We start from the raw sequence: 27339 nt of genomic DNA on the forward strand, positions 1-27339 counted from the left end.
TCACTACCACTCTAGTCAACTCTATAGGACTTGCGGAGATGGTTGAGCACGCTTGTTGCCCCTCCACTCAACTCTATAGGCCTACTGGAGATAGCCGAGTGCTATACTTGGCTAACTCAAGAAGTCCCATGGAACTGGAGCAGCAGTGGAAACGCAAAACCACCACTCTACTCCCAAATAGGGGACACAGATCCCCCACCCGTTCTCATGACTACTAGGGATCCCAGTGGTTGGACCGCCACCAATCAGGCACCATGGATAGGGGATATGTATTATTTGTGGGAAAACCCTTGTAAGAATAAGGTGCCATATATATATATATATCACCCTCCTTGTTACCTGGAGATACAGTCGGTATTGCTTTGCTCTGTATCTACGGATAATGATGCCAATGCGCTAACGGTTTCCGCGTCCTCCACCTCACCTCGTTGTGCTTCCAAAAAGGAGTGGCTTAGAGCAATGTTTTTTAAGGAGCTCCAGTGCTTGCCTATGGGGAGAAAAGATAGTATTTTTGTCTCTTGCAGTCCTCCCAGGATTCAGTTAATATACTAATACCAGTTGATCCATTAACTGCTTATGGTCCAAACCAATTTAGGCTTTGAAGGTTTAGTTTCATGAAGACACCTCTTTTTTTAAAAGCGATCAGGGGAGGCCACATCTAGGCACACGTTTCCCCCGCAGTGGTTACATTAAATACTGGCCATTCAAATACATGGCTACCCACATCATGCATGGAGTCACCAGGTCTGCTAGAGCAGCGCTTGGTCCTGAGACAATTGGGCATATGGAGACATGTAATTGATGTCATTGATTTCAAAGGCGCCGGCTTTATTGGGAACAATGAGCGATATTGCAAAAAGAAAGGAGATGCTGCGATTTTTTTTCCCGCACAGCATCGCAGGAGTGAAAATATCGCAAATGAGAATAAACCCATTGAAAATCATTAGTTTCATAATCATGCGTCTTCACCCACTCTCGCATCGCGAGAAAATCGTGTTATTTCCTATCCACCCTTCCTGAGAACAAGGGCCTTTGCATCCTTCTTCTTATCACTGTGGGGATGCTTCTGCTACCCGTATTGGCGTCACACTAAATGGAGTGCTGGCCGGGGCTGCGCAGTTTGTGCTCCATTCAGTTCAATGGGGCTGACAGAAATATCCGAGCGCTTGGCGATTTCCGTTGTTCTGTCCAAAATGAATGGCACGGCAGTGCGCTTGCATGACCGTCACTCCATTCATGCTCCTCCTCACAGCAAGGAGGACGGAGGACACAAGACCCCCTGTTCTTAGGAATGGTGGCATTCTCAGCGGTGAGACCTCCACAGATCAGCAAGTTATCCCCGACCCTTTCGATAGGGAATAAGTTGTAATTCTGATACAACCCCTAATATACCAAGCTTCACCCTTTACTTTTCTCTTTCCAAAGCAAGGCCCCCATGTCACCCCCAAAGAAGACACTCACTCTGGATAGTGATGACTCGCTCTAGAGTGGTCACTGCATTGGCGCTGGGTCTCTGCTGCAGGACACTGTTATCAAATGGTGCAGGCTAGAAGCAAGAACAGAAGGGTTAACAAGAGTAATCTCATCACCATGTCTCATGAACTTCCTCCATCCCACCATCCCGACTCACCTCCATACCCAGAAGAGCCGACACACAAGCCTCAGAGGCATCACAGATGGCAGTTAAGTCATGTCCTCCTTCTAAAGCCATGACAACCCTACCTCCGGCCAGAGTCATCAACTCTGTGGTAAGGTGACCAAAACCTAAAAGTGAAACACAAACATAATGGAGGCATTTACAGAATGGAGAGGAGTCTATGAAACTCAATAACAGAGCGTACTACTGGTCAACAGGCCAGTTGTCTCCATTCTTGGTTTGAAAAGATCATCATAGAATACTAATAACAATTTGTCATCGAAGTGAAGGATTGTTATCCTGTTCCATCGTAAGCTACATAATTCAGGTAAGAAGCCGATGGTCAGCAGCTGTTTTTGCACTGGTCTCAGGTTGGGTAGACTGTAAGTGGCATAGCTATGCATGTTGTACAGGTAGCGATGACAACCATTACCTAGACCTTGGTGGACCACATCACCATAAGTAGCAGGACAGAGTTGTGATAGTCACAAAGTATGTTAGGCTAAATGAAGAGAATGTCCATCTACTTCAGGCTGTTTCTATCCCTGTTGATCCAGAGGAAGACAAAAAAAACCCCAATGAGGTAGAAGCCAATTAGCCCATTCAAGGGGGAAAATTCCTTTCCGCCTCCATAATGGCAGTCAGAATAATCCCTGGATCAACGTTTGAAAGTTCCTACCTGACTCCAAGACCCGGATCAACAACCCCGCTGGTCCCTAATGTCTATATCCTGTAATATCGTAGCGCTCTAGAAAGACATCTGGTCCCCTCTTAAACTCCTCTATTGATTTTGCCATCACTACGTTCTCAGGCAGAGAGTTCCACAGTCTCACTGCTCTTACAGTAAAGAACCCCCTTCTGTGTTGGTGATGAAGCCTGCTTTCTTCTAAACGTAGTGGATGCCCTCTTGTTACTGTCGCAGTCCTGGGTGTAAGCAGATCATGGGAGAGATACTTGTATTGTCCCCTCATGTATTTATACAGAGTTATTTGGTCGCCCCTTAACAGTTGTTTTTTTTCCGGGGTGAATAATCCCAATTCGGATAGCCTCTCTGGGTATTCCAGTCCCGTCATTCCATGTATTAGTTTAGTTGCCCTTCTTTGAACCCCCTCCAGCACTGCAACATCTTTCCTGAGCGCCGGTGTCAAGAACTGTACACAGTATTCCATGTGAGTCCTGACAAGTGCCTTATATAGTGGGAGGATAATGTTCTCATCCCTCGTCCCTATACCGCTTTTAATGCACCCCAAGACTTTATTAGCTTTTGCAGCAGCTGACTGGCATTGGTTGCTCCAGTTAAGTCTACAGTCCACTAGTACCCCCAGGTCTTTTTCCATATCACTTTTCTCTAGCAGTACCCCATTTAGTGTATATTGGTGACATCCGTTTCTCCTGCCCATGTGCATAACCTTACATTTATCAACATTGAACTTCATTTGCCATTTTTCTACCCAAGCCCCCAGCTTATCCAGGTCCAACTGCAGTTGTATATTGGCCTCTGTTGTATTAATTATCTTGTATAATTTTGTATCGTCTGCAAATATCAGAACTACATGACTGCACATAGGAACAATTCATTTCCAGTTTTTGTGGTTGCCATACGGTGGTGGTCTTCATCTATGCCACCACCAGAACTAATGTTTTATGTGGCCAAACACTGACTTAATCATAGCAAGCTGCTTAATACTAAGACTTTTCAACTGCAAACAATAAGCCACGTAGCCAAAGCTCTTTGATAAGATATGGGCCTATTACAATAAATAGCAAAGAAATAAGACAAAAGTATATCAAATGACTTCATTGGTATTTTTTTTTTATTAATGAAACCTGTCTGATGTTCTCCTAAAATTCTGGTTCTTTCTTATTAGCTCTGGTTTAGAAGCTCAAGTTTAAAATCTCATTAGGTAGTAGATTTTAACATTTTTTTGACATTGATGCTTACATTTGGCTGTAACAGAGTAGCCTCCAAGTGGGCTTTGGTGCCCCTCAACTGCATCAAACCCGGCTGAGACTAGGACAAGGTCTGGAGAAAACTCCTTGGCTATAGGCATGACCACTAACCTGAGGAAAAAAGGAGGAGACATGTTAAATCCGAATGATAAATCAATTAACAAAACCAAAAATGGAAGTAAAATTTTGGGGGTTTTCTGTCATTAGGTCTACTATTTTATAGGGTTCTTGATAATTTCTTAACTTATTCAATCAACAACAATCAAGAATATGGATATGCTACATGGATGGAATCTGTAGCAGGTCTACATTAAAAGGTAATAATGGAGAGATGTTTTCAAGATGTTCACCGATGACCATAATGATGGACTGGGAGAAGGAGCCCCCACCAAAATCTTAGGGATAACCATATTATACTCCCTTTAAAATGGGATTGCAATATAATGACACCTGACTTAGAGAAATATGACCTAAAGAAGAGTCTTCAAATTTGTTACCATGGTTACCATGAATGGTCAATATTGGCCCAGCAATGGATGATTTCAATGGTCTACTGAACCAAGAAAGGGTATAGGCACTTTACAAGAAAAAGATGTGAAGCATTGAACAATACCTAAATGCAGCCAGATACTCTGCGTCCCCCACAGGCGGCTCCACTCCTCCTGTCCATGCGATGTTCACATTAAATCCAACTCCACAACCAGCACCCACCTGTGAAGGCCAGAAACATTGTATACAAAGAGATTTCATGCCATGAATCATTGTCTAGAGGTAATCCATGTCCACGTAACTCACCTCCTCCGGAGAGCCACTGCCAGGAAAGAAGTTGCCATCATCATAACGATGGAGAGACACATACAGGACATTGGGGTCACTGTAAAAGGCTTGTTGGGTTCCATTACCATGGTGAATATCCTGTGAAGGGGATACAGTAGAGTTTAAGTAGAGTCATCTCTCGTCATCATGATGGCTGGTCATATTGTTCTAACCTTGGCAACTCACCCAGTCGACTATAAGGATCCGACCCACATTCATCTTTTGACGGAGAAGTTTGGCGGCAATGGCTACAGAGTTGAAAAAGCAGAAACCCCTAAATCACAAAAGGAGAATAGGGTCAGTGAGCTATATTAACAGACTAATCCTCGAAAAACAAGTCTACAGTCATCTTCTGAATGGATTTCGCAAATGGCCACTAATGATCCTCCTGATTTTTTTGAGGACGAGGATTAGGCATGGGGCTTGTTCTACAGCCGAATATCAAAAGATTGTATGTTGCCCAATGTTGTATAACACTTCCCTCTGTCTAGACCCTCCATATGATACTTACATGGCAACGGACTCTTCTGCATGGTGTCCTGGTGGACGGATTACAGCAAATCCATTCTATGGGATTACAAAGAATGGAATTCAATGGTCTTAAAGTTGACTTAGAGTCCCCTCTCCTCATACTAGAACATGATTTACCTTCAGTTCTCCAGATGCTACTTTAAATGTCAGCTCAAGCAGAGATCCCACAGCCGTTCTGACTGCCGGTGGAGAATGGAGCTCATTCCATACGGTGTCACTATCTACCTGTTGTTCGAGAGATAATGAATGAAATCAAGAATACTAAAGTAGGGACTTAAGCTACTAAAATGGACACAATTGGGTATAGTCAGAACTTACTCCAATGCCACCGCAAGGCAGGACTGCATACATCTTCTGGGAGAGCGGACCTGTTGGATGGTTGGAAAAGAAAGTTGGAAAGATGGATGTTAAATACAGAAGAAAACAAAAAGTGTGACCCACCATTACTATGCTCTATCCATGACTATACCAATGTTTATGGATATTTTTATGTAGAAAGAGACACTTTGGTGCTCTGGTGTAATGTCCATTTAAGTCCCTTGTCCCCAATTTCCATAAAATGTTCAGCCCCTTCTCTGCATAATATCACCCACCACAACACCTTCTTGTCACTCTTTTGCCCTCCCCAAAATTTTACTACTCAACCCAGCTCTAAATTTTACTACTCCATTTGCATTCCCAGTAGCAGGTCCTCTTTCTTCAGCCCCTCACCCAGCAGGTTCTTGCTCTCCAGTTTGTGGCGGCTTTGCGGGCTGGTCCCATACAGGAGGGTGTGGTGCTCTGTATGTACCGTCTGAATCTCGTCCAACGTGGCCTTCCTGCCCCGCACGCGCTGTGAGAGGGACATCATGTCACTCTTAGTGTATTTGACCCCAATGATTGCCTCTAAGATATGTCCCCAAATGCTAAGTGACAACCATACTTACACACTTCTTGTGCACACAACAATACAGGTCTCATCATATGTACACTCTGAGCGATGAAAATCATTCTCTCCATGATCCATCCCATTGCACCCCTTTGTGCGATTATGTCCTACCCAACCATTCCCATATGATCCTCCCAAATATTACTGCCATGTAAATCACCTGGCATTTGCTTAGTAAACCAGTCTCCTGTAGACGGGACCAGATACTTTGTATTCTCCCAGCATGCTCTGGGTGGTTATTGGTGTCTCCACAAGTGCACTGGTGTTTCAGCATCAGAGTGTCGTAGACTAAACCTGTGAAGGGAAAAAAAAAAATTTAACTCCCTTTCTAATACCCTTTTCAGATAGAGTTAATATAAGATGGTACCTTGTTCTTCCATCAATTAGCTGGAGCAGAGAGCAGCTACAAAGTCTCTCTCTCTCTGGAGGACCTAGCATGTCTATGCATTGCATGGAAAGTCCATTGACTACAATAGGCACTGTGTAATACCTAATTTCCCCTGTGGTGGTGCTGTGGGGAAATTGAGCACTTACTGCGAGGTTCCACTGCAGATTACAGCGGATTGCTGCAGTAAGAGACTCTGTGATCAACCTGTTTCCTAATGAAAAAGGAATGTAAAAAGTGGACAACCCCTTTAAGGGTCTCTTTATTGGCTAGCAGTGGAAAAATATTCCCAATTACGAAGCGATCCCGTTCTTACATCTCTACTCAATATTTCTGAAAAGAATTTTAAACAACTTTACAGAAGAGGACATATTTACTGGGGGGTGACAACTGTACAGGGAGAACAAACCCAGGTGGATCCGCCAGAACAGACGGCTGAGTGGAAAAAGCATGACACAATAATGCGGCTTATTAATTAGCCAGGAATTCAACTATTCCTTAGAATTAGTCATTTCCTACTGTATTAATAGGCTTCGTCATGAGGTCATTGCTTTCTGGTAACTGGCTAGATTTCTCTGGTGAGCAATATTACGAACCACAAAAAGGGCTATAAAGGCTACACATGCTCTGGCCTCAAAAATCATCAATCACCCCTTTGTGCAAAAGTAATGACTGTTAAAGGGGTTGTCGCATCTGGGCAACCACTTCTCTAATTGGTCAACTGATTACTTTGGCAGCTGAATCTCCCAGGCATCACCTGTGATTTCCGGGTGAAGCTGCAGGTAGCTGCAGGTTTCTCCTGCAGTGGCCACTACAGGTGAAATGTGGCATTACATTGTGCTCATTGAAATAAATAGGCCATTATTTAATATGATTGCAGTGAGTCCTCCAGAGTGAGATGTGCCATTTGTAACAAATTTCCTCTATGGTTAACAGAGGAAGATCCTGAGTGGACAAACCTCTTTTATGACATTCATATACATATGGATATGCGCTGTCCTACGGCAACAACCAATGCGGTTCTGTTATAACATACGGTACCATAATCTAGCAGTTTCTGTTACAGACTCTGTGGGGAGCCCTACGACATTACGTTCAGGTGAATCCGAATACCTGTGGTGCTGAGAACTCTGCGTCGCGGCTCTGAACTGATGGCGGTGAGCGGAGCTGCAGGAGACGACTGAGTGCGACTTAAAGCTGAATGAGGAAGGGAACCTTGATACAGAGGCAGGGTGTCTGGGAACATCTGTAAAAGACACAATGACATGCTAAGATCAGTGACGATAGATGGGCTGATCAAATATTTAGATCACTGGTAACACAGGACAAAAAACAAATATATCAAATATATGGTAGTGGGACATAAGTTTGCAATACACAGAAGACTTCCTGTTATGACAGTTAGGACCTCCCCTGAGGTCTCATCGGAATCTCAATGAATTTTAGGGGTCTGACGTGCCGTCTCAATGAGTTTAGAGGACTGATCTGGAGTCCAAATGAGAGGTCTTCATTAAAGAGGTTGTGCCATCTCAGCTTTCGTTGGCAGGGATGAAACCCACGGCCATTTCCTGAATACCTCGCTAAGTGTGGGGGAAACAGCCAAGGCGGCGGCCTTACGAGGTTTCCATAACTCCTACTAATGTGAATGGGTAGACAACATGCAATGCTGTTTCCGTAACATCCGATGAGGTGATCAGAAAACAACTGCGTATTTCTCACCATGAAATGCTGAGATGGGAATACCTCTTTAATTTGGGGGTTTGACCTTAATAGAATAAAAAGGTACCTTTACACAGTATGACTGTTGGGCGCAAAACCGCCTGACAACGGTACCAGTGACTATTGCTCCTGAGTGAAAGGCAGTCATTCAAGTGAAGAGGCGGAGCGGTCTAACAATCGTTCCGACCAACTACCTCCATTCACAGTCAACAAGCAGTCGCTCATAGATTTCTCGCTCCGTGTAAACAGGAATCGCTCAGCCGATCAGCAGTCGTTCTGACTCAGTGTGCCGAAATGGAATGACTACCGACAACTGAGCAACTTCTTGCTCTCTGCCCTGTCGGGGGCAATGTGGCGTAAAACATATCGGGCAAAATATAGACACCTGTCCGATATTCATGGACCATGCACAGTGCATGGGCTACTCAAGTCCGTGAAAACAGAGGAGAAAAGGACATGCAGTGACCGTTTGAATAACCTCACAGGCTACCATGGGGCTGGGCGCGGTCCGTGGAATACTAGTTGAGTACACCTGTTCTAGCATATGTGCTTCATATCTAAGATACCCATATTGGCCAGCAGAGGTCCTCCCTTACTGCAGTTACGTAAATAGAGGAAACAGTGGGCTCCTTGATGGAAGGGGGCCTCACCGCTGAAGTACAGACGCCATTTTAACCCACTAACATCAAATATTAAGACAATGTTCGCAAAACCGCGACATTGTACTGCAGTTGGCGTATGAAGTGGGACTTCATACGATTTACAAAACAGCTGCTAACCTCTAACGCATATGCAGAAAATTCACAATATAAGATACGAGTGTTACAATGAAAAGGACGGTTCTAGCCTTGATGGTAGACCAATCTATAAAACTCCAATCATAACCTAAAAATGACAGACAGTCCAAGAAGTTGAGATACATGGACTTGTTTGACATGGTCCTCACATTGGACAGCTGAAGGTCACTAGTCATATTCGTTCTGATTAAAGTTGGTCATACATACCATATACCTACAGGTCAGAAGTGGTTGAGCAATAGTTATCACCCCCGAGTCTCTTAACTGCCAAGCAAGCTCAGCTTGGATGAACATGCATGAAGTACCTATGGAGGAAGCTACCAGATGCTACGCTCGGCGGCAGCCCAGGTTGATATTGCAGTCACTGTTCCATTGGCCCATGTAAAGTCTATGGAGTCATCAGCTTCTGACTCCATACACACTTGCGGCCCAGCAAATAGCTGGTCACCACGGGTTCCAAACGGTGGACTCTTGACGATCAATTACTGACGATCTATCTATCCTGAGGATAGGTCACCAATAGTTCCGAAATGAACAACCCCTTTAATCAAACATTCTATTCCTAAAGCTTACATTGCTATTGTATTCATTAGGGTAGCAAAACCAATGTTGAGAGCTAGCCCTCCACTGTCATACAACTCCCCATATCTCAGCTTCCTATCCCAATGAACCAAAAGATTAACCCTGACAAAGTCTCGTCATACTGTATCTCAGCTACTTGACCACTGGTGAAAGATTTACTGTTATCCACCAGCTCTCCGATGTGAGGACCCTGCAAAACCACTTCCTGTATCTCAGCTTCCTGACCCGTGTTGATCATAAGGTTTTCAGTGTGAAGACCCTGCCAAAAGCTGCACATATCTCAGCTACCTGACCACTGGTGAAAGAGATTTACTGTTAAAACCACCAACTCTCCAGTGTGAGGACTCTGCCAAACCACTTCCAATATCTCAGCTCTCGGCTCCTATTGACCACAGATTTTCGCTGTTGGGATCCTGCCAAAAACACCTTATTTTTCTACGACCTGACCCCTGGTGGAAGAAAATCATTGTTGACAGCTATCCCTGCAGTGTTAGGACCCAGGAAAACTACTCTTTATATCTTAGCTTCATAACTCCTGTTGACCACAAGGTTTCCAGTGTGAGGGTCTTTCCAAAAGCTCCTCATATCTCAGCTACCTGAATATTAGTAGAAGAAAAATATTGTGGACAACTATCTCTGCAATCTGAAGACTCTGCAAACCAAACATTTACAAATACTCCTTATATCCTAGCTACCCATCTACTAGTGACCACTTAGTCTCCAATATGATAATACCACAAGTCAACTTCTCATATCTTAGCTTCCTGACCACCAGTAACTAGCTTTTAAGTCTGAGGAGCAGCCTATTAAATCACTCTCAATATCCCAGTTTCCCAGCCCCTGTGGACCACAGGTTTCCAGTGTGATGACCTTCCCAAAAGCTGCTCATATCTCAGCTACCTAACCAGTGGTGGAAGAAAATCACAACTATTTCTACAGTGCGAGGACCTTGCAAAACCATTCTTCATATCTCAGCTTCCTTACTCCTTGTTGACCACAAGGTTTCCAGTGTAAAGACCTTCTAAAAGCTCATCATATTTCGGCTGCCTATCCACCAGTGGCCATTAGCTTTTCCAAGTGAGAAGACTACAAATAAACCTCTCATATCTCAACTTCCTGACCAGCAAGGACTTTAGGTCAAGACTGAGGAGCCTATCAAACCAATCCCCATATCTCAGTTCTCTAGAGTCTGTTCACCACTAAAAGCTCATAATAGCCCAAAGTACCTGACAACTGGTAGAAGAAAATCACTGTAGAAAACTATCTCAGCAGTGTGAGGACCCTGCAAAACCATTCCTCCTATCTCAGCTTCCTGACCCTTGCTGACCACAAGGCTTCCAGTGTGTCGAACGTGCCAAAAACATCTCATATCTCAGCTACATAAATACCAGTAGAAGAAAAACATTGCTGTCAACTATCTCTGCAATGTGAGGACCCTGCAAAACCACTCCCCATATCTCTATCTCCTGACCCCTGTTGACCACAAGGTTTCTGGCATGAAGACCTTGCCAAAAGAGCCTAATATCTCAGCTACCTGACCAGTGGTGGAAGAAAATCACTGTTGACAACCATCTCTGCCTTGTGAGGACCCTGCAAAACCATTCCTCCTATCTCAGCTTCCTGGCTCTTGCTGACCACGAGGTTATCAGAGTGAAGAACTTGCCAAAAGTGCCTCACATCTCAGCTACCTGACCACTGGTGGAAGAAAATCACTGTTGACATCTCTGCAGCATAAAGAACCTGTTGAACGCAAGGTTATCAGAATAAAAACCTTCCCAAAAGCTCCTCATAACTCAGCTACCTGTCAACCAGAAATTCTATGTCTCCATTATAAAAACTCTGTCAAACCACTCCCCATATCTCAGCTTCCAGGCCTGTTCACCAACGGTTGCCAGGGTGAGGATCTTCCAAAAAGCTCCACATATCTCAGCCAACTGACAACCAATGCTCTCCATTGTGATGACTCAGCCAACACACTCCACACATCTCATCTTCTAGGTCCCTGTTGACCACTAATTTCTACGGTGAGGAGCTTCCAAAAAGCATCTCATATCTTGGCTACCCATCAACCAAAGACTCCAACTCTCCATTGTAAAGCCGTATAGCCAAACCACTCCCCACATCTCAACTTCTAGGCTCTGCTTAACCACTGGTTTCTAGGGTGAGGACCTTCCAAAAAGCATCTCATATCTTGGCTACACGTCAACCAATGACTCTAGCTCTTCGTTGTGAGGCCGTATTGGCAAACCACTCCACGCATCTCCTCTTCTAGGTCCCTGTTGACTACTACTTTCTAGGGTGAGGACTTTCCAAAAAGCCCCTCAACTACTTGTCAACCAAGGACTATAGTCTTCCAATGTGAGGACACCGCAAATCAACTTCTCATATCTCAGCTTCCAAGAAGCAACAGGATCTTGTGTTTAACTGCAAGTACCAATTTTTAGAAGTATATGAGATGTGTAATTTGCAAATAATCCGATGTAGCAAAGCTCAGCCCGTCTCCTGCATCATTTGGTTACAGCTCATGATGCAGATCAGCGTGCGGTTGAATAATACACATTTTGCGCTCTGCAACATTTTTCATTCACAAAAACACTCTATTAGTTTCAACCTCCATCTAATAAATCTCCATCCTTCTTGGTACCTGCAGCCCCTGTTGCCTTTCACAGCAGGTCAAAAAGAGGGATGGGGTGGGGGGAGGAATAGAGCGGTCTGACTCACAGGAAAGGGGGGAGAAGGAGTAGGTGAGTCATTAATGAATGAGTCATACTCTGCTCTCCTCATCAATGAACTGTGTGCTCTGACATCAAAACACACAGCGTACATACGGCAAACATCGCTTCCTCCACTCGCCACCCGCAGAGCATTCTTCCTCCTACCCTGCAACTGCAGAAGCTTCCAATAATCTGAATGATCTTAATTCCTTTGTTCTCATCCACTGTATCACAGACTGATTGGGACGGAGGGTGCTAGACCGACCATATACATTTTAATTGCGGTTGGTAAAAATTGACCTACGGCTATGAACCCTGATTCCCCATAAACATGCATGCTTACAAAAAACGCAGCTTATCTCCCGATACAGTTTAATAGATTTCTAACTGGATATACCTGAGAGAAGAAGTCTAAAATTTACCTTTACACAGGGCAATTATCATCCAAATGATGGTTGGTAACCGACAGGAAATCACTCACTTATGCGTTTGACAGGTGACATAAGGCCCATTTACATGGAAAGATGATCGCTCAAACGACAGTTTGAGTGAAAGTTTTAAGTGAGGATCTTTGCATAACTCTAAGTAGTTAATTAGCTACTTAAGAGTTAATGCACGCAGAGCGGCATACCACCGTGATAGTGGCTTTTGAGCGATAATCGTTGTGTCTAAATGGGCCTTTAATGTGTATGGCCACCTCAGCAACAATTGAAGGGATTGTCCAGGGTTAGAAAAACATGTCTGCTTTCTTCCAAACACAGCGTCACCCTTGTCCATGGGTTGTGTCTGGTATTGCAGCTCAGCTCCATTGAAGTCAATGAGAACTGAGCTCCAATACCAGAGACAACCCATGGACAATGGTGGTGCTGTGTTTGGAAGAAAGCAGACATGCTTTTCTAACCATGGACAACCTATTTAATAGACCCAACTTCTGACAAAAGATTCTAAAGAGAAGTTTTGGAAGATAAAGTTTTGCCTTCCCCTTCCTCACATCCCCAAATCAAACCTCCTAAAATAATATACAGGCCAGAAACCTGACCTCTAAACAAGTGCAGACCCTATAAAAGACACACTAAACATACTGTATATAGACCTTAGATCGCTTAAATACATCCAGACCAGACTTCATTAATCCAGACCCTCCCCCAGACTACAAACCCCGTCAATCCAGACCCCCCAACTAGAACACCCATGAATCCATACCCTATACCAGACCTCATTAATCCAAACCTCAGGCTAGAACCCTCGTCAATCCAGACCTAGACCAGACCTCATTAATCCAGACCCCAGATTAGAACCCCCATCAATCCAGACCAGACTCTAATCAAATACAAAGTCTACATCGGAATCCTCAAACTAATACTTCCCACCCCGCAAACAGGCCCGAGACCAGATGGGCAGAAATTAAAGTGGTTTTCCAGGACTTTACTACTGATGACCTATCTTTAGGATAAATGATCAATATTTGATTGGCGGTGATCAGATGTCAGGCCAGCTGTTAGTGGAGACAGAGCCGGAAGATGATAGATCCATTCCCAAAGCAACGGCCCAAGTCAGTAATTGCAGGCACAGCTCACACTGAAATCCCCGGACCCCGTTAATCAACTACTGATGTCCTATCCCGAGGCTAGGTCATCAATACTAAATATCCATAGAACCCCTTTAACCTCTTCCTGTTCCTGCCGGCCTTTCCAGGGCCTTATTGTCTTCAGTGGTGGGTGGGAGTGAAGAGAGGTGCAGGAACGAGGAGAGGGTCTTGCTCTTCTGGGAGCCTAGGAGATATTTCGGGAGAGTGGCCAAGTATGTTCAGTAGTGACTCAATGGGACTCATTGAAACCGCAGGACAAAGTAGACAACACTCAATGATGTCAATGGTCCCGGTCCTAATAATTACAATCTTTATTTCTATAGCACCAAAATATTTTGTAGCAGTTCACAGAGGACCCATGTCCAGACAACAGATATTACATCCAGTACTGAAGAAAAGGGGTGAGAGTCCTGCTCACAAGAGCTTACAATCAATGAGGAAGTAGGGGGGACATAAGAGGCAGCAGTGCTTGTTCTGTACAATGGTCCGGCCTGGTCTATCAGTAGGGTAGTATACCTAAAGCTGTATGAGCCGCTCACCAGCCAGTGTCTGTGTACGGATATGAGGTGTGTTAGGGTCTATGGGGGAATACAGTGGGATGAGGGGGCTGAGTTATGTAGAAGGGGGTAAATGAAGAAAAGTTAGGGAATGTGATCGGCCTCCCTAAAGAGGTGGATTGTAGCACTGATACTGCAATACATACTCCGCATCAATAGACCCTTCGCCCCCAGACGCACGCACGTATACGCGGATCAATACCGTTTACATTAAAACAGGAATACAAAGAATGAAGAAAAAGTAGAATATTTCATAGCAAATTCAATAGGATGTCTAGTGCACACGCCCAGCCTAGGTACGCAGCAATGCTTCCCAATAAATGAAGCGTCTGTATCCCTATGACAACACTTCCTGGTACACATAGCAACCAAATGGAAATTTCTAGAAAACAGTAATATTTCATCATTATATAAAGCATCCAGGGCCACAAACAGGAGGTACCAAGGAAGTAAACCAGCCAAGCCAGCATCTTCCAGTATCTGTCCATACATGGCGAAGTGCCTCAGCAACACCTACAACAAGCCCGGCTCAGATACCGAGTCAGCAGCAGCACAGCAGTGGGTCCAAAGCTTCCCCTTTAACATTGGGCCACATATAGTTACCTTAAAGCGACCCTCCGATGCTGGACAAACAAAGATGGCCGCACCGCTTCTCTGACTACCTGATGTACATGGTGTATTAAGGTGCATTTACACACAAAGATGATCACTCAAAAGATGGCCTATGAGCGATCATTTTGCATAAACTACTACCTGGTACTAATGCCTATTAGTACCAATTAGTAGCGTGTGAGCTGCTGGGAGTTGTATGCAGGGAACAGACCACCCGTTGTTCTCTAAATGAATTCCCTTTGTTCTGCCACGGGGCTGACAGCTGAGAGAATGTAATCAGCTCTAATCAGCACTCCCAGGGCAGAACACAGTGAGCGGTCCTGCTTATCAGCTCTTCTGCTGAATGATGGATTTCATACCGAACTGAAATTTATCGTTTGGCAGAAAAGTGAAAGACGGGCACATTTACACCTAACGATTATCACTCAAAAGATGGCTTTTGAGTGAATTTTGAGTGATAATCATTGTGTCTAAACGGGCCTTTAGTATACATCATTAGTCTAAAACACTAAACGCTGCTTTGATTGGCCAGTGCTGCCCATGGAAGGCCAAATGCACACGGCCGGGTGGGATTCCGCATGCGGGATCCCGCCCAGAGACCCCTGATTACCTGTCCAGATCTGTGCTGTGAATGTGCCGGCCGGTTGGGCCGGGCACATGCACAGTACAGATTGTGCCGCTCCGTCGCTAGGCGATGATGCGGATTCTGCGGCCAGTCCGCAGTGTTAGCTGCAGACGGGCTGCGAAACGGACAGATTCCATTGACTTCAATGGAAGCCATCCACACGGAATCCGCTCAAATAGAGCATGCTGTGATTTTCCATCCGCAAGCGGAAAATCGCAATTGATTTCCACTGGTGGACAAGAAGAAGCATATCTATGGGCAGCATTTGCTGCAAAATATGGAGGCGGACGCCCGCCCCAGATTCCGCAATGCAAACATGCCAATGTGTATTAGGCCTTAGTGTGTTGGTCGTCCAGGACTGGAGGGTCATTTTAAAAAGGAACACAATATTTTTCAGTTTTCTATGTCAGAAAATGCTATTGCCGAGGGTCCGATGCTTCTCCCCCCGACGTCTGCCATCAAGGATGAGTTGGGCGCTCTCATACACGTCATAGTTGGCCCGTCGGTCAGAAACGAGCAGGTTCAGCCAACTAATGCAGTATTACATGTATGGACATCTTAAAAGTGACCCTCTGGTTTCAGGACAAAATTTTGTCCTGGGATTGGAGGGAGCGGTTATACTACCTGCTGGGGGTCTTTTGCACTGATGTCCCCCTGAGTTGTCGGTTCTGAATGTCACCTTCAGCTGTTCAAAATGGCCAATGCGATCTTCAGACTACCTAATCCACACATTGGTAGCATTAGACTATCATTGCACTATGCCTGCTCTCCAATTGGCCAGAGCTGATCATGTAATCCGTGCTGGCCAATCAGAAAGCAGTTCACGGTGTGGATTAGGTAGCTACAAAATTGCAGTAGCCATCTTGGATCCCGAACTGATGCATTGGAGGGGTGGCAGAGAACAACAACAGCAGGTAACATACAGGTTATTACAAATCATCTTCCCGATGTCAGACCCCATAACTCTCGTTTACTGACACTCAGAAATTTGATATCAATGGAAAAACTCAAAAAGTTTCATTTAGCAAAACCGTCTACCATAAGACGTCCCTGTTGCCCATAGCAACCAATCACAGCGCAGCTGTCATTTCTCAAGCTGCTGAGGTAGAATGAAAGCTGCGCTGTGATTGGTTGTTATGGGCAACAAGGACGTCTTATGGTAGACCGTTTTGCTAAATGAGGCCCAAAAAGTTTTATTCTAACGTAGTCATTGCTAGGGGATAGGAGATAATATGGCTGCCAACGAAGACAGGATTTCTGAGGACTTCTTGTGAAACCTGCAAGTTTCACAGGAAGTCCTCAAAAATCCACCGGCGGAGCAAGCAGAGAATTGGTCGTCCCACTGCTGACTGTGTGGAGGATTCTGCGCAAACATTTGTGATGTTCTCCCTACCCATTGTGATTATTCCCGGCCCTGAGAGCGGACGACAAAGCGCAGTGACGTTTTTTTCTGTGAGAGTCTGCAGACTGTAATGGAAAGCGATGGCTTCATGGAGTCTTTAGTGTTTAATGATGATGCCGCCTTCCAGCTTTTGGGCAACAAACGTAATGTCAGAATCTGGGGGGAAACCCACCCAACCCCACCCGTCTGCGTGGAGATGTGCGATTCCCCCGAGTCGTGCCTGGACGCTACAAAGATGGTTGTTCCGGCTGCGGCAGAAGCAAATCCCAGCTTCCATCTTCCAACAGGACCCCCCACCCCATTATCACAATGAAGGCAGCAGTGAGCCGCGACTACCAAATACATGGATCGGCCATTTAGGAGGTGATGATCGTGAACTTCCTTCTTGGCCTCCACGTTCCCCGGACCTTACACCTTGTGATTTCTTCCTCTGGTGGAGTGTTCGGAACAGAGGCTACATGCCCCTCTCACCACCCGCCATGATCTGCGGCATCCCAGAAGCCATTGCATCAGTCAATCATGATACTCTACAACATGTACGGCAGGAACTTGACTACAGGCTCCATGTGTGCCCAGTGACAAAGGGTGTCCCACCGATCACCTCCGATGGGGGAAACATGTTTGATGTTGTGCAACAAAACTTTCTGAGTTTCTGTTTCCATTTATATCAAATTTTTGTATCCGAGTGTCATTAAGCGGGAGTTATGGGGATTCCAAATCAGGAAGATCACTTGTAGTAGCCCTGTACTCTCCTCACTCCGGTCCTGGGAAAGAATTTTATCCCCAAACCGGAGAGGTTCTTCAAGGGTGTATAATCTTGCTTGCTCTGCAGTTGCCATGGCAGTGTCAAGAGACATTGTGCGTAGACTTTCTGACATGTGACTTCCACTTTCAGGAACAGAACCTCTTAAAGCTCTTTAAATATTACAAAAGAAGTAGCTCTGAGTTTCAACGGAAAAATCTACTTTTAAAGAATCCACAAATTTAGTCATTTTCCAGGATTAAGGGTCCTTTTATACAGAACAATTAGGTAATCATTGGGTTGTGCCAAACTAAACGATTGAACAACAAACGATAATTCGTGCACGCATAAACACCGAACAATTATCGTCTTGTACAAACAGGCAGTTAATTCATCCCCCCAGCCTGATACTAATGACCTATCCTGAGGATACGTCATCAATATCTCAAGGTCCATTCACACAGGAGTGCCAAACACTCAACCCAAAGATGATCACTCCTATGCTTTACACAGGGACTATAATATAGCTATGGTGCTCTGGTGAGCACTGCGGTCTCTTCTCAGGCCACTTAAGCCACATGACGAACAAAGTTGACGTAAGTGCAGTTCGGTCCCATTCAAATTAATGGGATTGAGATGCTATACAAGGCACCGCCATACCGAAATGTACGGGACTAAGCCTGGTATGCTGTAAACAGGCTCAGTACCGTACATTTGCCGCAGACTCTTCGAACGCTTGATCAAGTGGGGTTCCCAGGCAGTGGACTCCCACCAATCTGATAATGATGACCTGTCCAGAGGATAGGTCATCAACATCCCAATCCTGGAAAACCCCCTTAAGAAAATGTAGAAAAATTCTATAAAACACATGTCCTAAAGTTCCAGAGAAGTCCTTTTATGAGGAGAGTCTTTCCGAGTCATTCACCTTTTACCTGCTATTTCTGTGAATTGCGTAGACTAAATTTGGCCATGTCTATGTCAGTGTCTCTTCAAGAATTTTCCATGTGATCACTAAATGTTCCACTGGAGCCTCCAGATAATACCAAACTTTTGCCTTGACCAAGTAAATGCACTTGAGCCTTCTTTTCACACAAGAGAAGAACGAAGCATATTCTTACCTTCTTAAATGCAAGTTCTGCACCGTTGGTCCGTCCTTCTTCACTATCATCCTCCTCATCCTCTGCACCTTCTTCCTCCTCTTGCGTTTCTTCGCTCTCTGTTCCACCATCCAGAGTGAAGATGGCACGGCACCTCTCAACTCCATCCTGCTCTGTCAGTTCCTCCTCGGTTTCTTCAGGATGGGTCGGTGGCTGGCGTATTCCTTCCACGGTCTACCACATAATAAGAGGTTTATCAACAGGAGAGCCGACCAAGATTTAAACCAAAGAATGACCTCTCGAAAGCCCTACTTACTTTGCTGAGCTGTTGTTGGTCAAGATAGTGCTGGTGTTGAAGGACCAGTTGTTGGAGGGCCTGGGGACTTTGAGGGAGAGGGGAGGACTGTGTGCGGCTCAAGGGACGATGTCGTGGGCCCTTTGTGACTGTGCGAAGGGAAGTGGATACACGCTCTCCTCCCACTAGAGGTGATTGACCATGTAGTGGGACTAAAGCAGAAGCAAGAAGAATTTTGGAAACCTTAACACAAGCAAGTGTGAAAACCAAGAAAGACCATCACACCAAATATTACATAGAAGAGCAATAGGGAAAAATGAAGGAAAAGTCAAGAAAAGCCCAAAAAGAGATAACCAAAAGACCAGTAACCTGTTATAAGCGCACTCTGCTGCCTGGCTTGCTCCAATAATAATACATGCTGCAGAAGTGAAGGAGCCCCCAGACTTATCTCCCCTCCATCTAGTGTGGAGAGCGAGTTGGTGGTGAGGAAAGGCCCACCAGGTCGTAGGCTTTGGCGCTCCGCTCCCTCCTGTGGGGTGAACTGACCCTATAAAAAAAAAAAGATTCTACATGTAATACAACCATGTATCCTCCATTACAGCTTTTCTTTACTATCCATGTCTTTTAAGATGTCTCAGAGTCTAAAACCTCCCGTACGTTTTATGAAGTGGTACTCACACTGAGATTGCTGGCGCTTCCCTGCAGGCAGATATTGGGTAGTGAAGGAGATGTGTATAGGCCTAGCGGCCCTCCCGTTCCATCCAGAGTGAGAACTCTCTGCTGGGGAAGCATCTGGAGAGGAGCATGAAATAAAACATCATTCATCCCCTTCATTGCTGTATCCGTATCATTAAATGGGACTGAGCCGCAGTACCAAGAGCAGCCACCAACCCAACCTGAGGCAACGCAGCCCCTTCATCCACCCGACTGGCAGGGGTGTTGGGAGTCAGACCTTTGCCATCAGATACTGATGGTCTAATCTAGGAACCACTGCTTAAAGGCTCAGCCCCTCAATATTTTTCATCCCTTTTAGGTCTACCGGGCCAATGCCTCTTACCTCACTAGGAATATTGGGCACACTCCCTGTCAGTCCGTTCTCACAGATGGCACTATTTGAGCTGTTTGGAGAGCTGGGTCCTGATCCGGGGGCACTATTACATACAGAAGAAACTACAAGGGGCAAAAAATACATTCATGATGAGCACTTTGGGCAGCTACTTGGCCATAAGTGAACAGAAGGGTATAATGACAAATAGTGGGGGAATCCAAAAAGCATTCTACGAATAATGAGGGAAGTTAAGATGGAAATAGGAGGAGGCAAGATGGATGTATACCCTGAATCTCAATCGCTCTCTTCTTAAAAGCACTGATGACCGTGCCATCCTTCCTACGGAGAAGTGGACTACTGCGCCTTTCTGCAACCTTCTGCTTTAACCGCGAACGAACCTTCAAGTTTGGTTCCGAGGCTATATAAGTGAAACAAGCATGCAGAAAATGTTATACGCTATAAGGCATGGGTTCATCTGCAAACCCTGCACCCTTTATAGACAGGCCAATGATAATATGGTTTATCAGTTGACCATCCTCTGCCAGGTAAATTTTTAGAATAGTTACCAGTCTTGCGAAGGGGAAAGTCATCTCGGCCATCACAGGTTCCTAGAAGAGGCATCTTGTATGAAGGAGGTGTAGCTGGTGACCCAGCCTGTGGTGGGGAACTGTGGTCCAATGAGGTATGGTGAGTTCCCCTGGAAGAAAACCAAAAGTGGTGAAATGCCAAGAGGGTAGATGTAAGTGAGGTTTCTTCACATAGACCTAATCTGCTTTGCAGCTCGTGCAGATGAAGGACAATCTCAAATTGACTCCATCTGGTTTCTACATGGGTTGCATGGACCTTTACAAAGTTCCAACTTTCTGGAACTCATACAATGTTAAACAAAACACAATAAGGGAAGGAACAAGCTTGAGGGTCATTCCAAAATTCTCTCATACAAACAGTAAGGAAGTATGGACAACTACTTAGCAGTTTATCCCACAACATAGTAGGAGTGGGAAGGGTACCAGCTTAGAGTTTTGCCAATTCTCTCCTCAGCTGACCTGAATATCTATGGACTCACCAACATTTGGGGTGCTGTAAGATGGAATGGTTCGCACTCCCTGGTACCTCCTTAGATTTGCTGAGCAGAAATTCCTGAAGCTTAAGCTTCACCTCTGTACTGGCTATGGCACCTTGGAGGAACACAACCAGTTAAAGGCCTCCACAAGATGAAGGGTCTAAACATAAGATCACCACCACACTTCCTTGCCCCTTGAGTGTCTCTTACTTTCTTTGCTTTTCTCCTTGTTCCTCAGTATAAGGAGTTGCTGTTCTAGCCTCTGTTTTTCGGCCTCCTCTTGTCTCTGCCTCTCTCGTTTTCTCTGTTGCTCCAACTCTTGTTGTCTCTTGGCTGCCAAAATCTCCTGCTGTTGCTTCATACAGACAACAGAAAAAAATAAGACTCTTCCTTATTTTACCGGTGGGTAAAGTGTAGGGATAATATAGATTTCGGAAGGGGAAAGGAAATCTAATGAATGCATTACATGTCTTGATCAAGGAAAAATGTGATGTCATCAGTGTAGGAGTATTTCAATACCAGACAGAAGGAAAACCCCTCAGATTTAGACTATCCTTAAGCAGAGCACGCGGGCCCACATTAAAGGGGTTTTCTAGGACTCTATATTGATGACCTGTCCTTATATTAGGTTGACTAACAAAGGTCCACCACTTGGGACCTCCAGTCCTCCACCAATTAGCTATTTGAAGAGGCAACGGTACCTATGTGAGAACCATGGTCTTTTCTCAGGCCTGTGATATCATGTTCATCAGCTGTATGGCCTGAGAGCAGCTTAGTTCCATTCAAGTAAATTGGACTGGGCCGCTACACCAGGCATAGCTACTATACAATGTAACACGCTATGCCTGGTATGCAGTGAAGAGGCCATAGCACTCACGCAAGTGCTACAGCCTCTAATCAGCTGATCGGTGGGGTCCCAAGCAGCGGACCCCCACTAATCCGATATTGGTAACCTATCCTAACGCCAGGGTGGGCATCAACCGAGCCATTAAAATGTTGCAGCATTTTAACGCTCACAAATTATAAGAAAAAGATGTACGTTTGCTCATTGCCCACCAAATTTGGAGAGTAATGAGAAAAACAAGCCCCCACAGGAAACGTAGTTTAGGCCAGATTTATTTTTTGGTTCATAGATCTGAATTGACAATGTGTAGTGCTTAATTTCACCTGTGGAGGCAGTGCAGAGAAACTGAACACATACTGCCAGGTTTCTCCACAGATTACAGTTTCTTGTCAAGCAACCTTTCTAACAGCAAGGGTTTGTCCAAAGTAGAGAATCGCTTTAACGGGACTCAAGGACTGTAGTTCACTTTCTAAGTAAGCCATACATGACGGGGGTCCTTTAAATTTCTTAAATCACCGTACGGTAAATGAGGATTAAGGTTTAATGAGCAGTAATTTTCCTTTTTAATGAGCAGTAGATGACTCCGAAATAAATGTCATGTGCTGCTACTGGGACAGATTATGTCTTTGTGGTGAAAGGAATAAGGAAGGAATAACCACTATGGTAACGGGAAAAGAACAGAGGAAGAGCAACAAGAAGATGTAATGGAAGATGAAAAAGGGTATTGTTTCTAGCTGATGAAAGGCGTCAATAGTAGCATTCACTACAGCAGTTGCTGGATAATTCGGCAACCTAATATTAGAGGGGTTGTCTAAAGATATATAAACTTATCCCCTACCACCAGGATCCCCACCAATCCCCAAGTAGGAATGGAGTGGCAGTTGAGCATGCTGTTGCTCTACTTTTCTCTATGGGACTGCCGAAAAAAAGCAGAATGCAGCACTCAGCCATCTCTAACAGTCCTATGGAGATGGTGGGATCACTGCTCCATTCAGTGGGGTCACTGGACCACCATTCTCATGATCACTGGGTTCCTGCGGTTGGACCGCCACCAATCAAGCACATTCTTAATCCTGTGGTAGAAGATAGGTTTAAATCTTGGGCAATCCCATTAAAGCGAAGGATGAGGCAGAGTCATAGGAACTTGAGGATATCAACGTGTGACTTATAGAAGAACAAGTCCCACCTTGAGGTGCTTCTGGATCTGGACCTCATGCTGTCTTGTCAGGTTTTCATGTTGCTTTTGGAATTCGGCAAAAAGTAGTTGCTTCTGAAGTTGTTGCTGCTGTTTCAGTAGAAGAAGTTGCTGCTGAAGGTGCTGCTCCCGACTCAAGGTGTCCATGGGCACTCCAGGACCACTCGCTGCTAGTGGCTCTTGCCTCAACTCCCCGGGACTTGGGGGGAGGCTGCTTGGAGATGGCACAGCTGCAGAGAGGAGAGGGGTGACCTCCACTATTTGGAAGAGATGAAAGGTAGATGGTTAGAAAAGCTGCCACGGGGGAGTACAATTTAGTAGAAATAGCCGAATGAGCAGAAACACCACCAACCCCCCTAAGGCTACATCTGGTATTGCAGCTCAGGTGAATGGTACTGAATGGCATTGAGTGACACTGCATATGGTAGTACAAGATTTTCTATTCCCGTACTACTACCCCTTTAATTGCTGACCATAGCATGTGAATCCAGCGCAAATACAAGAAAAATGACCAGGAAATAAGGAAAGCTGAATGGATATTTCTTTTTGATTATACATCGATTATTGCTATTACATAGAGGGTTATAATGGCAAGGGCTGGAATGTTGGCAATCGATGGGTGGGGGAGATGGTCAATAGCGTGAGGATAATAATAAGGCCCCAGCATGCACTACAGCAATTCTATCCCCCTCACCCACGATGTGTGCTCAATATCACTGATTGCTGTGCCATGAAATGCTATGTAACACCTAATGTCATAATGGGTAAATTGATGAATTTTTGGGTCAGGGTGATATACTCCTTGAAAGATGCAGATGATTGTACCAATAAAAAAGTCCTAAAGTTGTGAGGAGGAATCCAGTTTTGAGTCTGGCATGACATTAGACAATATTAGTGGGAATAATTAAGATATGCCAACCAACAATTAAAGGGGGCTTCACTCTAGATAGTCTCTACTTGTTAGAAGGGTCCTTTAACAATAAGCTGATCATAAAGTGTCCTCCTGCTCGGACCTCCAGCGATCAACTGCAATCTGTGGGGAAATCTAGCAGTGAATGTTCAATTTCCCTGCAGCGCCACCACAGGGGAAATTAAGCATTACACACTGCCCATTCAAATCAATGGCTTGTCTGTGTAATACAGGATAGGATGGGTCCTCCAGAACAAGAGAGATGCTCTTAATAACTGCTTCAGCCAACAGATCGGGATCAGGAACAGAGGACTCCTTGTATTAACTAGTTAAAGTATATGAAAACGGGTTCTCTAAACTGGACACTTTAAAAATGTAAATGGCATCGCTGATGTTATCATGTGGAAAGTTGATATTTCAGTTACAATGATTTTAGATGTACTTCCCCTTTAAAAAAAAAAACAACCTCTTTCTTTACGGAGCTTTTGGTAGTCGCTGACATATTTGATCTTAAAACAAAGTTGATTCAGGGCTCGTACCCACTGGCAATAGACTTTACTGCAATGCGAGAGTGAGTGAAAATGAATGATAAGGAAACCAATGATTTTCAATGGTTTGATTCTCATTTGCGATGTCTTCACTCAAGGTTCGCAGCCGTAAGAAAAATCTGCGCTATCGCCCATTGTTTCCAATGGAGCCGGCGGCAGCAGCGTCAGCCCCATTAAAAAAAAAACATAGGGAGTATATTGCGTTCCCCTGACACATCCCTTGCAGCAATGATTTTCGGAGGTGGAGTGGGGCGACTTGAAATATAGCACTCAGCCAAAACAGAGCCAGAGCGTTCTGAAGGTGGGGATTTTTCAATCCCTGGCCACCAAAGACAGATGAAGACTGACTGGGACGGAGAGTAGAGCTGAACTGCTCTTCTAGGTGAGTTATTTTTTTTTTTTTTTTTTTTTTACAGCTAGGCATTATTTTCAGGTTATATTTTAACTCCCTCCCTGAAAATCATCGCTGCAGGGAATGCTTTCATTTCATTGCTTTCATTGGGGCAGCAGCAGCGCCGGCCCCACTGAAAGCAATGGGATAGTATCGCGGACCTCTGCCACAGCTGTGGTAGGGGATTCCTTCATCCCCGAGGGGATGAAGAAATCCTCTGCCATAGCCGTCACAGCTGTGGCAGGGGAGCACAATGTACTCCCTATGTTTTCAATGGGGCCAACGCTGCTGCCGCCGGCCCCATTGCAAACAATCCGTGAAAGCGCAAATTTTTCTTAGCGCTGCAAGCATTGAGTGAAGACATAACAAATGAGAATGAAACCATTGAAAATCATTGATTTCATAATCATGCGTTTTCACTCTATCCCGCATCGCAGGAAAGTCTATCGCCAGTGGGTATGAGCCCTCAGGGTCCTTTTTACACGGGACGACTGTTGAGCGCTTAAGCGCCCAACAGTCTCCCAATGACCATCATACAAGAGCAATAACCGCTCGCTGAATGATGGTTGAGTGGGCTGGAGATAACTTCAGGCAGTCCTTCATAGGCCGATTATCGTCAGGTTTTTATACATGCATAAACTGAATGATGACCGACTTTTGGCACTCTAGTAGAAATCCATTCGCGGGACGACCACAATATGAGTGCGTGAATATATAAATAGCTGGGCTAGTTTTCCGTGGCCCACCTTGTACATAGCTGTATATATAATATATGGTGCCAGACTCCTTTTCTTTGGCCTCCCCTGTAGATGCTATGGTGATGATGAGTGAGTGTGAGGCATAGCATGTAGTGGTACATAATGCATGCTTTGATAACAAACCGCACTACAGTGTGGGGTTTGACCACTGGGCCCCCACCGTATCCCAAGAACAAGGGAACCGATTCCCCGAGAAGAGGTGTGAAAGGGAACTATGGAACTCTTTATTTTGGGGTGTTACACCCCAGCGCCTTCTAATATCACACAAGTAACCTGCATGGCATAAAGGGCTGGTCATGTCCTCGGCCAATAGGGTGGGCTGCATAGCTTTGCTGACTCTATTGCAGATTTTCTTTTCTCTCCTCCCCCGTCCGTTCTGAGTACCGTTAGATTCCGCTCCCGACGCTTGAATCTGTCAGGCAGATGGTTTCCATGGCTCACTGTCAATCAAACTGGCATCATCCATTGATAATAAGTGGTGGAGACCGCCCACTTGACAGATTCAAAGCATCGGAAGCCAAATCTAATGGGACTCATAACAGGAGGGGGAGTAGAGAGAAGAGAAAAGCTGCAACAGAGTCAGTGCGGCAGCAGCTATAAGGTGGGCCCCGCTGACCTGGGGGCATGACCTGGGGTCCTCTTTAATCTATATGTGCATCTTCTTGTAACCTAGGAGCCTGAGAAGAGATGGGTGCTGCCACCATGATGTGATACAATCTGATGTGACAGGCGACGACTCAATAACAAAGACTGACATCAATGACAACAATCGGTGACAGTGTAAGTACGACATAATGACGTGGCGCTAACAGGCGAGGGACGGATGAGATATAGGACTTATAGAAGAGACCGGGAACGGAGGGAGGACGAGACGTGAGAGGAGGGCTGGCAGGAGAGGAGACACAAGAAGGCCTGTAGGGGGCGCTCATCCCCTTTTACCACTTTCATTGTACCACTCTGAAAAATAGAGCTAAATCTAGGTAGAAGAAATCAGCTGCACGGAGAAAGTGTGAGATGGGAAGAGTGCATGGGAATTAGAGAGCATCGCCGTCAGGAGAACAGCTACACAGATATACACACAACTACACGTATCTATAGGTGTGATATACTATTATTATATAATTATGCAAGTACATGGATACCAACATGTGTATGTACAGTATAAGATGCATGCATATAATGCATGCACATACAAATGGTATATGGGAAAGATAGAGCAAGCGAGCGCGATATCAGAGACAGAGAGAGCGAGCGAGCGAGCGCGATATCAGAGACAGAGAGAGCGAGCGAGCGAGCGCGATATCAGAGACAGAGAGAGCGAGCGAGCGAGCGCGATATCAGAGACAGAGCGAGCGAGCGCGATATCAGAGACAGAGCGAGCGAGCGCGATATCAGAGAGAGAGAGCGAGCGCGATATCAGAGAGAGAGAGCGCGCGCGATATCAGAGAGAGAGAGCGCGCGCGATATCAGAGAGAGAGAGCGCGCGCGATATCAGAGAGAGAGAGCGCGCGCGATATCAGAGAGAGAGAGCGCGCGCGATATCAGAGAGAGAGAGCGCGCGCGATATCAGAGAGAGAGAGCGCGCGCGATATCAGAGAGAGAGAGC

The 27339-nt window shown here is 45.2% G+C and overlaps 1 protein-coding gene across 5 annotated transcripts in view; it reads right to left on the minus strand.

The window, feature by feature from the left end:
* HDAC5 (histone deacetylase 5) overlaps window positions 1-27339 on the minus strand; it is an 85953-nt gene that overhangs the window by 7447 nt on the left and 51167 nt on the right. For 4 of the 5 annotated variants that reach the window (XM_066586402.1, XM_066586401.1, XM_066586404.1 and 1 more), the window contains 23 exons: window positions 23118-23383; window positions 21298-21442; window positions 21091-21202; window positions 20591-20721; window positions 20311-20442; window positions 20034-20146; window positions 19655-19768; window positions 19346-19523; window positions 18998-19188; window positions 18703-18915; window positions 7360-7492; window positions 6022-6155; window positions 5645-5765; window positions 5252-5301; window positions 5051-5158; window positions 4914-4969; window positions 4589-4676; window positions 4382-4501; window positions 4200-4297; window positions 3579-3697; window positions 1631-1764; window positions 1462-1546; window positions 340-487 (listed from right to left, as the gene is read on the minus strand). In XM_066586402.1, the coding sequence (XP_066442499.1) occupies window positions 340-487; window positions 1462-1546; window positions 1631-1764; window positions 3579-3697; window positions 4200-4297; window positions 4382-4501; window positions 4589-4676; window positions 4914-4969; window positions 5051-5158; window positions 5252-5301; window positions 5645-5765; window positions 6022-6155; window positions 7360-7492; window positions 18703-18915; window positions 18998-19188; window positions 19346-19523; window positions 19655-19768; window positions 20034-20146; window positions 20311-20442; window positions 20591-20721; window positions 21091-21202; window positions 21298-21442; window positions 23118-23383 (2989 nt within the window). The remainder of the gene's footprint in view (window positions 1-339; window positions 488-1461; window positions 1547-1630; window positions 1765-3578; window positions 3698-4199; window positions 4298-4381; window positions 4502-4588; window positions 4677-4913; window positions 4970-5050; window positions 5159-5251; window positions 5302-5644; window positions 5766-6021; window positions 6156-7359; window positions 7493-18702; window positions 18916-18997; window positions 19189-19345; window positions 19524-19654; window positions 19769-20033; window positions 20147-20310; window positions 20443-20590; window positions 20722-21090; window positions 21203-21297; window positions 21443-23117; window positions 23384-27339) is intronic. The other variant, XM_066586400.1, reaches the window with a different exon arrangement.

This window comes from Eleutherodactylus coqui, chromosome 13, assembly GCF_035609145.1.
Source record: "Eleutherodactylus coqui strain aEleCoq1 chromosome 13, aEleCoq1.hap1, whole genome shotgun sequence".
Taxonomy (NCBI): Eukaryota; Metazoa; Chordata; class Amphibia; order Anura; family Eleutherodactylidae; genus Eleutherodactylus; species Eleutherodactylus coqui.